The 13,706-nt window shown below is 41.7% G+C and overlaps 1 protein-coding gene across 2 annotated transcripts in view; it reads left to right on the plus strand.

The window, feature by feature from the left end:
• Nucleotides 1-13,706, plus strand: part of LOC108719159 (receptor-type tyrosine-protein phosphatase T-like) — a 101,292-nt gene that overhangs the window by 75,689 nt on the left and 11,897 nt on the right. For both annotated transcript variants that reach the window (XM_041570825.1, XM_041570822.1), the window contains exons 19-31: nt 356-495; nt 615-702; nt 815-885; nt 1,679-1,715; nt 2,437-2,534; nt 3,930-4,046; nt 6,148-6,302; nt 6,432-6,567; nt 7,142-7,291; nt 8,545-8,644; nt 9,402-9,481; nt 10,373-10,507; nt 13,070-13,195. In XM_041570825.1, coding sequence (XP_041426759.1) covers nt 356-495; nt 615-702; nt 815-885; nt 1,679-1,715; nt 2,437-2,534; nt 3,930-4,046; nt 6,148-6,302; nt 6,432-6,567; nt 7,142-7,291; nt 8,545-8,644; nt 9,402-9,481; nt 10,373-10,507; nt 13,070-13,195 — 1,433 coding nt within the window. The remainder of the gene's footprint in view (nt 1-355; nt 496-614; nt 703-814; nt 886-1,678; nt 1,716-2,436; nt 2,535-3,929; nt 4,047-6,147; nt 6,303-6,431; nt 6,568-7,141; nt 7,292-8,544; nt 8,645-9,401; nt 9,482-10,372; nt 10,508-13,069; nt 13,196-13,706) is intronic.

The raw sequence follows: 13,706 nt of genomic DNA on the forward strand, positions 1-13,706 counted from the left end.
GTAGCACTTACTGGTTAAACAATTTGTTCAGTTTGTATAACCTTCAAGTACCCATACTCTCATCTAATTGTTCCCATACTATAACCTGCTAGTATCCATACTCTCATCTAGGTGTACCCATACTATAACATTCAAGTACCCATATTCTCCCATAACCTGGTATTAGCCATTCACAAACCCTAACCTGCTAGTACCAATGCTCCCATTTTATCTTTGTTGCTGACTGAACCCTTCCAGAGACTCATTAAAGAAAAGTTGATCTATGAACTAGTAACTCTGCCCTGCTGAGACTTCTGTTCACTTTTCTCTCTCTGTGGAGACTTATTTGTGGAGTTCTTGTCTCCTACCTGTACAGGGAAGAAGAAGAGAGACATCCCAGTCAATGATCTACTTGAGGTTGTAAAAAGGTTTCGGAGTGAGGAGCTGTTAGTTAGTGAAGAGGGTGACGAGGAGAATTCCAACATGTTGCCTGTGGGGCGCCCCAAAGAATTCAAGGTGTGTAAGTCAAGCTTTCCCTGAGTGTTTCCCCAGAGTTACTCTTCATATAAAATTGTGATTGAATATTGGAGTTGACTGCTGGGATTTCTACTCTCCTCATCTTTTTTCATTTCCAGGAACTGCCCTCGGGCCCCTTGTACCCCTGTGCCACTGCCTCGTCTGAGCAGAACAAAACTAAGAACCGATACAAAAAGGTTATCCCTTGTAAGTACAACTATGTGTAATCTGAAACAGTATGGTAATTATCATAGATCTGTAATCCCTTACTACTCATTTACCCAGAGTTCTCAGCAGCTCTCATGTGTTTGTTCCTCAGATGATAACTCCCGTGTGATTCTGCGCTCAAACCCCTCAGGGTGGGATTATATCAATGCCTCGTACATAGATGTGAGTACAGTCATGTTATCCCTTGTTACACTTCTGTACATTCACACTCAGTACCAGACCCCCCCCCCAGCCATAGTTATACAACACCCCATGACTAATGGCCTGAGCCCAATGTCTATTTACAGTAAGAAGGTCATGCCCCATGACCCCTGCCTGCTATTGTTGCTGGGAGTTGCTTCCATTCTGCCACAAGAGTATTAGTGAGGTTGGGCAGTGAGTTTGGCCTGCGGCTGAACTGTTGTTGGTGTAGACCAGTGATCCCCAACCAGTAGCTTGTGAGTAACATGTTGCTCTCCGACCCCTTGGATGTTGCTCCCAGTGGCCTCAAAGCAGGAGCTTATTTTTGAATTCCAGACTTGGAGGCAAATTTTGGTTGTATAAAAACCAGATGTACTGCCAAACAGAGCCTCACTGAAGGTTGACAATCCACATAGGGACTACCAAATAGCCTATCACAGCCCTTATTTGGCACCCCAAGAACATTTTTCATGCTAGTGTTGCTCCCCAACTTCTGAATGTTGCTCATGGGTTCAAAAGGTTGAGGATCCCTGGTGTAGACTGTAGGCCCCAAACACCGACTGGCCAAACTCAGTGACAAACACCCATCATTACTCCACTTGGAGCTTCATATTCAGCCTTTAGCACCAGCCTTCTTTTCAGACAGGGAGTTGAACTTCCATTGGTGCAACTAAAGATCTGATTCCCCTACATAGTCTTTATTATTTGTATTGTTTCCACTCTTGTGTATTCACTGCAAATACACTTACCTCCTGGCACATTTCATTCATTTCAGGGTTACAAAGACCCCAAATTCTTCATAGCTACCCAAGGTAAGAGTCTTCCTAACTTCAGCTTTGAATTTCCACTTTTATGAGGAATTGAGAGAATCAAGACCAACTCTGCAGCCTGAGTCTCTGTTATATGATATATTTATAAAACACACAAGATTTATCACCCACAAGTTCAGCTGTGGCCACACAATATGGGAGCAGTCATTGTGTCCACAAAAAAATCCAAAGTAGTTGCGCTTGGTGCTGCTGTTGTTCTCTTATGAATTTAGCAAAAGTGCATCAGTTACTACAAAGGAACCTTAGAGTTCCAGGTCTCCCCCAGTCCTGCAACAATGCAGAAAATTTGCACCCACAAAACCCCACTCTGAAGTCATTCTGATGGTGAGTGCCGCAAATGATCCAATCCAGACAATGAAGGTTTTCTTCCCAGTTGGGTTCAAATGTATAATGTAAATGTGCTTATTCTTATACATCGGCTACAATAGGAACACAACTGCAATTACACTTTATTATAGGGGAATGTTGCATTGTGGGTAAGAAACATGCTGATTGCACAATGCACTTTCGGGTTGTTAATGAGCCCTCTAGTCATTTTTTAGGGACACAATAAATACAAGGAACTTCCTGCTGAACTTAGTGATGGGGTCCATGTGACCAGTAGAAGATGGGGGGACATAGTAAGAATATTAACATGTTTCTCTGGACTGAGTGCAAATAATGTGGGGTTCAGTAACATGAGGGGTGCATGTGTTGGTCCCAGGTCCCCTCCCAGAGACGTTGGCAGATTTCTGGCACATGGTTTGGCAGGAGAAGAGCTCGGTCATTGTGATGCTGACGGGTTTAGAGGAGCAGAACAAGGTGAGGAGATACTTAATTTCAATTTCATGGAATTTTACTTGGCCAGTTATGGACTTTGTGTAATTGGCTGAACCACAGACCCAAGGGAAGTCTGTCTCCTCGTCAGAAATTCTGTATTTTCATATTGATTGACCCACAGTGGAAGCCCAGGAAAGATGGGGCCCTGAAAGAGATTTAGTGGCCCCTAGCCTGGTTCAGGAGTCCAAACACTTTCTTGGGTCACATCATGATCTCAGGATCAATTCTGGAGACGTGTGCACTGAAAAAAAATGGTATAGATGGGAGGAGAATCCCTACATTTCTGGCTTCTTCAGATGTTTCCTAAAATGTATATTTCCATATTGTAAACAATTAATATTGTATATAAATATGCACAAAGGGACTTCACCTCCAGTTTGAATAGCCCACCGATCTTAATCTACAAATTGACAACTTAGATGTTGTATACAAAATAAAAGGCAATATTTATTTCTCACCATGCAAAATTTGTTTGCATGCAGCTCTCACATGCGATTCGGTCGAATCATTTGGTGAGCAAATACTCAGTGGAGACGGATCCCTCATCTCACATGCAGCGCTGCTGGTTTTTAAATGTTTTGAAATATACTATGGCATGGTGAGAAATAAATATTGCCTTTTATTTTGTATACAACATCTAAGTCGTCAATTTGTAAATTAAGATCGGTGGGCTATTCAAACTGGAGGTGAAGTCCCTTTGTGCATATTTATATTTAATTCCAATGGTTTGTGGACACTCCATTTTGATACAGGCCACTATTTAACAACATAGGATATAACCCACTTGAGTTCCCCAATGTTTTCCAATTAATATTGTAAACAATTAATAATGTAACCAATCAATTGCCCATAGTAAATACATTGAAGTCTCTTGGCCCATTTAATAAAGTGCTGGAATCATGCGCAGCACAGTTTTTACACCTTCATATTTTAGCTTTTTTTTTTTAAAAAAACACAAAGAAATAGATATATCTCTATTTTCTATTCCCCCCCATTGGTCATTGCCCTATGTCACCTCCTTCTGTTTTTCTGTTTTCTTGTCCATTTGTCTCTATACCTCCAGTCCATTGTCCTTCTCTTCTGCACCCCCGACCCCATTAGTTCTCATCATTCACACCCCAGTTTCTCCTGCCTCCCCCTCTCTTGCCTGTGTAGCTCCTGTTGGGGCAGATGAGGGGCTAGTGGGCCACTAAAGTACCATTAGGCCACACAATACTCAGACAGAAGGCCAGAATGTTGTACAGTAACAGGCAGTGCCGTGGGGCTGGCAGGGGATTCACATAATTGTAAATAAAGACAAGACCAGCCCTCGTCAGGGGCCACTGTTGTACCCCCAGTGTGACTCTGTGTAACTCTTAATTGTTTGGGGGGTTCCAGGTGAAATGTGAGCGTTATTGGCCAGAAGAGATCCAGACATATGGAGACATCAGAGTTTCAGTAGAAAGTACGACCCAGACAGGAGCCTTCGTTACCCGCAGCTTCACCCTACAGAAGGTACAGTATCTTGGCTTTAGCCCCTGCTTAGTACTTATGTGATGGGGTGAAAAAGCTTCCGGTGCGGCCCATTCTTCTGTAAATCTCTGGGTCCCTCTTCTGTAAATCTCTCCCTCACGAACCCCCCATCATCTTGACTGTGCCTCCAAATACATTGGGCTCTGTTAATATGGTGCTTGTTACTACTAAACGAGCCATTCATTGCTACGTAAAACAAATCCTTCATTCTGTACCAATGTTTGGGTCACAACCAAAGTAAATCCTCCATAGGAGAGCAGTGCACTATGGGTAGCAGATTTATTAGAATGACTTGCCCAACCCCTCAGTGACATAAAGAGCAAATCATTAACATACATTAAATGTTCAGACTATCCAAACCCCCTGCTAATTAGTTCAATTGATCATTTAGGTCTGTGTCAGCCATTGCTAGAAACCGTAAAAACCAATATGGCAACAAATTCATTATTTATATGATCAGTGAGCTCTGCAGCCAGTGGGACCAACAGGACCAAACGAGACACGAGGAGGGAGTCCAGTAAATCAGCCAGCGAGTGGGGTCACCTGTTTGAGGGTAACATTATACCTCCCAAAATCTGAACATATTCTGCCGTGTGCAGCGCAGGGAAAGTTTTTATTGTGCAACCATTGCGGAAACTTTACCTGCGCACATTAACCTCAGACATGCCAGTATAATTACTACAGCAGAAGGGGGAGGGGGATCAGCATATTAACCCCAGAAGAGCGAGTATAATTAATACAGATAATGGATAAACAGCATATTAACCTCAGACATGCCAGTTCCTACAGAAAATTAATTATGAGCACATTAACCTCAGACATGCCAGTATAATTACATAGAATAGAAAAAAAACAGAATAATGTGCCAGTATAATTAATACAAAAAATTTATAATCTGGATATTAACCCTAGCTGTGCCAGTATAATGAGTACAGAACATATATAATTACTACAGAAAATGGATAATCAGCATATTGACCGCAGACATGTCATCAGAATTACTACAGAAAATAAATAGCAAGCACCTCAGATGTGCCAGAGTAATCACTACAGAAATGGGGGGAGAATTAACATATTAACACCAGATGTGCCTGTATAATTAGCATATTAACCCTTGCCATGCCAGTATTAAAGGCTACAGAAATTTAAGCACATTAACCTCAGACATGCCAGTATAATTACAGAAAATGGGGGGGGGTCAGCATATAAACCCCAGATGTGCTGCCATAATTACTACAGAATATGGATAATCAGTATATTAACACTGGCTGTGCCAATAAAATTGCTTGGGGGGGGAAGATTTGTAGATTAACCCCAGAAATGTCAGAATGATGTCTACAAAAAATGGATAATTACTACAGAAGATGAATAATCCAAAACAAGTCAGTATAATTAATACATGAATTGGTTATCAGCATATTAACCCTAGATGTGCCAGTATAGTTACTACAGAAAATAGATCATCAGTGTGTTAACTACACATGCGCCAATATAAAATATTTTAAATAGAAAATTGGCCATTAACCCCAGATGTGCCAGTAAAATGACTCAGCATTATCAGCATATTAACTTCGGATGACCCAGTACAATGACTGTAGAAATAGCCAATGAACACTCCATTAACCCCAGACATGTCAGTAAGATCTTGGCACAAATGGCCAATGAGCACTCCATTAACCCTAGATAAGCCAGTGAGATTTATGCAGAAATGGATAGATTGCAAGCATTAGCTACAATTGCACAAGCAGAATACCAGTAGCCACCAGTTTGGAACTGTGCAGCTGTATTTTAAGGAACTGTCCAGTTAAAATGTCTTGCCCATTTTTTAAAAACTGAGAAAATATTAGCGAGTGATAGGGGTGTGATGTAACAACCAACAAATATCACTAGACCCGCCCACAACATCACTGACCAATGTCCCAACCCATCACCAACCCATCCCTCTGACATCATTACCCGCCCCACCATCTGGATTTTGATGCTGGAAAAAGGTGTCAGTCCCACATCCAATCAGTGACTGGACACATCAGAATTAGATTTGTGGCCAGTTTATACCCTTCTCTTTTACCCAAATCTCCTGCAGGTGGGAGGCTCAGCCCAGAGGACAGTAGAACAACTGCATTACCTGCAATGGCCGGACCATGGAGTTCCCAGTAAGTCAGCTGGGCTTCTGCAACTGATAGAACAGATGAACAAGTGCAAGCTTCCTGGGTCAGGCCCAGTTATAGTGCATTGCAGGTAAATTGATGGATGATGAATTGTAAGCTCTCAAGGGCAAGAACCTCCTCCTTAACTCTGAGCACTTAATGTGGCATGTGATTGTGTATGTTCTGTGCATAGTGAAAGTGTTTTGGGTTAAATTCGCAGTGCAGGGATTGGTCGGACGGGCACGCTGCTGGCGCTAGACATTCTGCTGAAGAGGGCACGGGCAGAGGGCAAGGTGAATGTGTATGACTGTACCTTCCAGATGCGCAGGAGACGCCTCAATATGGTACAGAACCAGGTAAACTCATACGTTTGTCTTATTTAAAGAGATACACGCAAGAAAATAAATATCATCCCTGCTGACTGGGGTCCCCAGGCCGTGGCTGCTTTAACTAGGAGAGAGGGGGGAAGAGAAAACAAAAACCACCAACTGAAATTCTATGGAGTTAAAGTATCAGAAATTAACAGAGTAAATATAATACAAAGCAACTCCCACACTCTCCCCCGACCCCCCATGTAGCCAAACTGGAAGCTCCCGTTCCCTCTGCCCCATTTGATTAACCAATTTCACAAATTCCGCTTTTTTTCTTCCCAGAATCTCCTTGTCACATGATCTCCCCCAAACCATTTCCCGATGACGTTTAGTTGAGGAAATGAAATAATTGTGTTTTTGTTGTGGTTCCACAAATAGATGTTGTAGTTCAGCCACACGGATGGGAAACAACTGTTTTGCAGGAGTCGCATTCAGCTGCATCATCTTTTATTTTATTTTTCCCACATTTGAATAATGAAATTAGGTTTCAGGTTCAGTTCTGTATTTGGGCAAATCCCAATGAGTTTAGTAGCAGTTACTCTGGGGTTACACATTGCAGGGCCAGTACCTGTTCCTCTATGACGTGTTGCTGGAGACAATTGTGTGTGGTTCCACCAGTCTGCCAATAGAGGGAGTCCTGACTCACATGCGCCAGATGCACACGCTGGATCCTCTAACCAACACATCCGGCTTCACCAGGGAATTCCAGGTTGGTAGATCCTTCACTTGTTATTTCTCAATGGCCCCTGTGTGCTGCCCCGCATCCTTACTGTGTCAGGCTGGGGGCAACATACACAGATGCAAAATACTTTCTTTTTCAATTGTTCCAACTATAGCTATAGAAATACACCCACACACATTCATGAGAAGCTCTACATACCCACACACCTACTAGACTAGTACCTCTTGATGCCCACCCAACATGTACTATTTAAGTACCTCTAGATACACATACACCTACTAGGGTGGTACATCTAGATGCCCATCCAACATAAACTCCAGAAGTACCTCTAGATAACCACACACTTACTAGGGTGGTACCTCTAGATTCCAACCAAACATATACTCCAGAAGTACCTCTAGATACCCACAAACCTACTATATAACTACCTCTAGATCCCAACTCAACATATACTACAGAAGTACCTCTAGATACCCACACACCTACTAGCCAAGTATCTCTAGATGCCCATCCAACATAAACTCCAGAAGTACCTCTAGATAACCACACACTTACTAGGGTGGTACCTCTAGATTCCAACCAAACATATACTCCGGAAGTACCTCTAGATACCCACAAACCTACTATATAACTACCTCTAGATCCCAACTCAACATATACTACAGAAGTACCTCTAGATACCCACACACCTACTAGCCAAGTATCTCTAGATGCCCATCCAAAATAAACTCCAGAAGTACCTCTAGATAACCACACACTTACTAGGGTGGTACCTCTAGATTCCAACCAAACATATACTCCGGAAGTACCTCTAGATACCCACAAACCTACTAGACAACTACATCTAGATCCCAACTCAACATATACTACAGAAGTACCTCTAGATACCCACACACCTACTAGCCAAGTATCTCTAGATTCCCAACCAACATATATTCCGGAAGTACTTCTAGATACCCACAAACCTACTAGACAACTACCTCTAGATGCCCACCCAACATACACTAAAGAAGTACCTCTAGATACCCACACACCTACTAGGGTGGTGCCTCTAGATGCCCACCCAACATATACTACGAAAGTGTCTCTAGATACCGTGGGTACCTCTAAATGCCCACCCAAGGGGATTCTGAGTTTCAGCCCCATTCTGCTCCCATGACCCATTTACCCATCACTTAGACTGACTGTTTTCCATCTGGGGTTGGTGCTCCTTGACCCCATCTGTAATTTGGGGGGCTTGCACCATCTTTGTATTGTTCATTGCATGTTAACCCTTTCAGGCAGTGGAGAAACTAACAGAACTGTATAGAATCTGCTCGTACAGAGAAGCCCAAAAACGTGAGAATCACTGCAAGAATCTTCATCCCGACATCATTCCAGGTAATTCCAGCACTTTAGCCATTTCCCTCTATTCCTTGCAGTGGCACCCCAACTTTGTGCTTCTCATATGCTCAAAGGTTACAGGCACCAAACTACAACACTGTATAAATATCTGGAGAGGGGACAGACTGCAGTTTAGTGGTTCTGTGATAGACAAACTGAGTTTAACCCTTCCAGTTCCAGCTGCAGGAACAAAGAACATGGCGTCAGATTTACACAGATCAGTTGAGATTCTGATTGGGAGGTTCCTTTGCATATTATTGCTGACACTGACCCCTGAGAACTAGGGAAAAGTTTTATTGAGTAATATTGCTTTAAGAATACAACATGAATGTGGCTGGACTACAGCTCCCAGCATGATGTTACCTTGATAAAATGTTAAAATATCCTGGGACTGGCAGTGCAAGAACAATGCCAGCAGTGTTTATTTCCCCTTTAATGGATAGTTATAAGCAGTGCAACAGGAGCACAGGAGACACTTTATAACACACAATTAGCACAACACACACATAAACACACACACACACACACACACACACACACAACTCCTCCACAATGAGAAATGTGCCGAAGCTGCAGGAGGTGCAACTAGTTCACTATTTATAAACTGACCCATAAAACTGGGGTGTGAGTGTATTTCACCTAAATAAGATATTATCTCCCCCTCTCACGTACTGGTCCTGTCCTGTTTGTATCAGTTCCTGAATGAGAGACAGTGATTGGCTGTCACATATGTAACAATGTTCTGCACCCTCAGATGATCACTCTCGTCCAATCCTAATGTCTGTGATGGACCAACATGGCGCCCCTGGTTACATCAATGCTGTGTTTATAAATGTAAGTATATTGTTACACTTAATATTCTCTATATATAATGTCCTGCCCCAGAGAGACCCTAAACACCCATATCCCAATATCCTCTGGGACAGAAAAGGAGTGCGCCTGGAGTGGGTGCAACTAGGAACAAGGGTAACCCGGACACAGTCTCTAATAAACCAAATAACTCTGTATCTAGTGAAAGGGACAACTAAACCAGTCTTGCTGAACCCCATTGTAGTAGTACTCTTAATGGTATGTCTGGGGGTTATGTGCTCATAATCAATTTTCTGCAGTTATGTTACTGGTATATCTGGGGTTACACATAGTGACATAGTAAGTAAGGTTGAAAAAAGACACATGTCCATCGAGTTCAACCTTTATAGCACTCCATAGAGCCCCAGGTACCCCAGTCCAACACTGAGCACTGACTTCTTTCCAACCCTATTCAGGTGAATTGAGTAGTAGCCACAACATGTCCTGTAATGAGCAACTCACACCCTATTAAGTCACACAGTGCTCCATTAGTCACTCAGGCAGGGTTGGAAAGTGTGTGACACAGTGAATGAGGGAAGTCTTCTCCTGTAATACTGAGGATTCCCTAAATACATTTAGGGTCATCATCAACCTTCAAGAACTATGGGGAAATGCTGCATTATGGGTAAATTATATGGTGACATTATATTATATATATGCTCCTATAATCCCAAAGTTCTGTCTTTTCCTTGTGATCCGACCCCGTGTTCCTTATGTTCCTTACATGTTCCTTATATGTTCCTTATGTGTTCCTTACATGTTCCTTATGTGTTCCTTACATGTTCCTTATATGTTCCTTATGTGTTCCTTACATGTTCCTTATGTGTTCCTTACATGTTCCTTATGTGTTCCTTACATGTTCCTCATTCCCCCCAGTCCAACAGCCAAGAGGATCTGTTCATTGTCACTCAGCTGCCCAAATGGGAGACTGTGTCGGATCTCTGGTCCCTGGTGTGGGATTACAGATGCACCTCCATCATTGTGATGCACCCGGCGCAGGACATACGGGAGGTCAGTGGCACCTTCAGGATTGAGTGAAGCAAAGGGCAACTAAGTGCAGTGTCTGCCCCTTTATGAAAGAGAACTCAAATTGGGGAGTTATATTGTAACACAAATTATTCTCCATTCGTAGTTGGGAGTCCGTATCACTGATTCCTGTGAATCCAAGTTGCCCCAGTTTTGAAGGCACCCACAATTTACCACAAATATCTATCCAAGATATATGTCCCGAGGCTCAAATTCTAGTTAAAAAAATAAATTTTTATTGTTCACATTTAAAATGATAAATACTGACCCCGCATGGTCCACCTTACGCGTTTCATACCCTCCGGTACTTACTCGTAGGTGTCTGTGTCAGTAACATATTCAACCCAGGTAATCCCACCAATAAGAGATCCATAGGGATTAATCCAACCTCCTTTAAAACCCAATATATTATGTCTATACAGGGTCCTAGTGCCATTTCTTTTATATTAAAGTCAGTCATAACAAATGTAGTAGTAGTAGTAATATAAGACATGGTGTATTCTCCATTTAAACATGTAACAATCTGTAAGAAACAAACATCGAAAAGATTTCGCACGAAAATATACTGTAGCAGAAACACAATAAAAAGCCGTCACTGGTCTATCCAACCTCGTCCATAGATACTCGGATAAACTCACAGTCAATGCTACTTCCATTCAACCAATCGGGAAACTCTATGGGGGGAATTCACAAAAGTGATGATATTGAGACAAAATAAAAGTGCAAATAAAAATGTCGTGTACAGTGCTACTAAGAAAAGGCACACTGGCACGCAAGCTGTGAATGCAGGTGAACACCTTGCAAAGATTTATTACCGGAAGTGCAACGTTTCGGGGCAAGCCCCTTTGTCAAGCATTTGAGGTTGCCGGTTACCTCTATCACTGTGCACCAAGGAAATTGGAATTATCTACACAGACAGGTGTGCGTGAGCTACTACTACTGTGTACAGTGCTACGCAATATGTTGGCGCTATATAAATACATGTTAATAATAATAATGTCGGATTTCTGCACTTTTGTGAATTTGTCTTTACTACACCTGTCAGTCAGACATCAAATTGGAATTTTCGGGAAGGGGATTATTTTACTTAGGAAAATTATACATCTTACATAAAAAAAATCCGCTACATGTTTGTGTAATTCCACTTGTGTAACGAGATATAAGGGTCTAAATACAAGAAATGCTATTTTGTATAATATAGGGATTTGTATCAGAAATATGTTTTATTATCTCAGTGCAAGTGTCTAATTGCTGCTAAAACTAAAAAATGGCTGCGAGGCTTTACTTTTCCTTTAGATAATATATTCACTCAAATGTTAATATTGTCTCATTCATTAAGATAAAACTAGTAAAATAAGACAAGTGTGAGTTAAAAACTTTTTACATATAAAATTGTATAAAATACACTTATTTTGTTTAATCAGTTTTTTCTTGTTTTGTTAATGAGGATTTTACACCTATAGGGTTAGACACAAACTTGTGCCCTGACTATAAAATGCTGATCTCTATTAATCCTGTTATTAATCCCTATTAATATGATAATAATTCCCCAATGGGGCACCTACACCAGGTGTGAAATGAAGATTTGCTGAACCAAAGAAGATTATTTTACAATTGATCTGACACATGTTCAGAATGTTGTTTTTGTGCAATTTTTATGTCGTTTGAAAGACAAATACATAAAAGTGTCAGTAAAACTTTCTTTCCTTCACTAAAATAAGAAAAGTGGTGATTGAGTCAGAATTAGGTGGATTTCTGTTTGTGAATATGGAGAAAGTATTTTACACCAGTTTACCACCACTTTTACTCCAACAATAGTCTCTCTCTGCCCAATGAATCTGTAACATCTCCCAAAACCTACAGAAGCTTCTCTGCTTTGCCCTCTAGTTCCCAAGCCCACCAGCACCATATTGATACCACTAGCCCATAAGCACTATATTGATACCACTAGCCCACCAGCACCATATTGATACCACTAGCCCATAAGCACTATATTGATGCCACTAGCCCATCAGCACTATATTGATGCCACTAGCCCATCAGCACCATATTGATGCCACTAGCCCATCAGCACTATATTGATGCCACTAGCCCATCAGCACTATATTGATGCCACTAGCCTGTGCCCTGTGACAGTTATAGAGGCTGCTGTGCCAGTGACATCATCCTGGGGGGTATTAGGGTATTTATTCCCAGCAGTCTCTGCTCTTCCCATGTGTTTGGTCTCTGTACCCACAGAACTGGGGATTAATTAACCCATTCAGAACTGAGCCAGGTACTAATGATCCTACACAACAAGAGCCCCAATTAAAGGAGGTGTAGCCTTGAGGTGAGCGGGAGCCAATGGGCTGGATCTTCTGCTTTCTATACAGTAATTAGTAAGAAGTAGTTCAGGTTGAAGGAAGACACAAGTGAGACCAGTGTAAGTGTAGCAGATCCAGAGGAAGAAAAGAACAGACATTACACTGACAGTTGTGGCTGTGCCAGATGCATCACTTCACCCTCCAGTCATTACTGGACTCACCCGAATCTCCTCTGTCCCCACAGCTTTGCCCTCACTTCTGGCCTGAGTCTGGGGAATCAACTTACAGCAACTTCCGGGTCAAGAAGATTTCCAACCTGAGAGACAGCGGCTTCTCTGGGGCGACACTTCACTTGCAGCATAAGAAAGAGGTGAGGGGTACAAATACATTAGGAAACTGTGGGTACGGGGGTGTCTGGGGTAATGAATTGGGCACTACTGCATAATAAAATTGCAAGGGCTTGCCCTGCTACTGCAACTCCTGTGTGCCGGTGAAATTCTTCTTACCCTTGTGAGGCGGCCGATTCCTCTATCACTGGGCACCAGGATAAGAACCTTTGGGGTGTGTGGTGTGCGGCTTCTCCTAAGTTTACTTGTAATGAATTGGGTTACATGTCCTGTAAGTACCATTTATACAGCGACATTGTGTAATACACATGTATGTTTATAGTAATATATGTATATAGTAATATATATAGTATGTATATATATATATATACTATATATAGTATATATATATATATATATATATATATATATATATATATATATATATATATATATATATATATATATATATATATAGTGAATAAAGTACCCCCTCTTGTAAAATATAAGGATATTAGAAGTTACTGAGGAGTTTCATGACCATATAAAAGTACG

The sequence above is a fragment of the Xenopus laevis genome, chromosome 1L, assembly GCF_017654675.1.
Source record: "Xenopus laevis strain J_2021 chromosome 1L, Xenopus_laevis_v10.1, whole genome shotgun sequence".
In the NCBI taxonomy this organism is placed as follows: Eukaryota; Metazoa; Chordata; class Amphibia; order Anura; family Pipidae; genus Xenopus; species Xenopus laevis.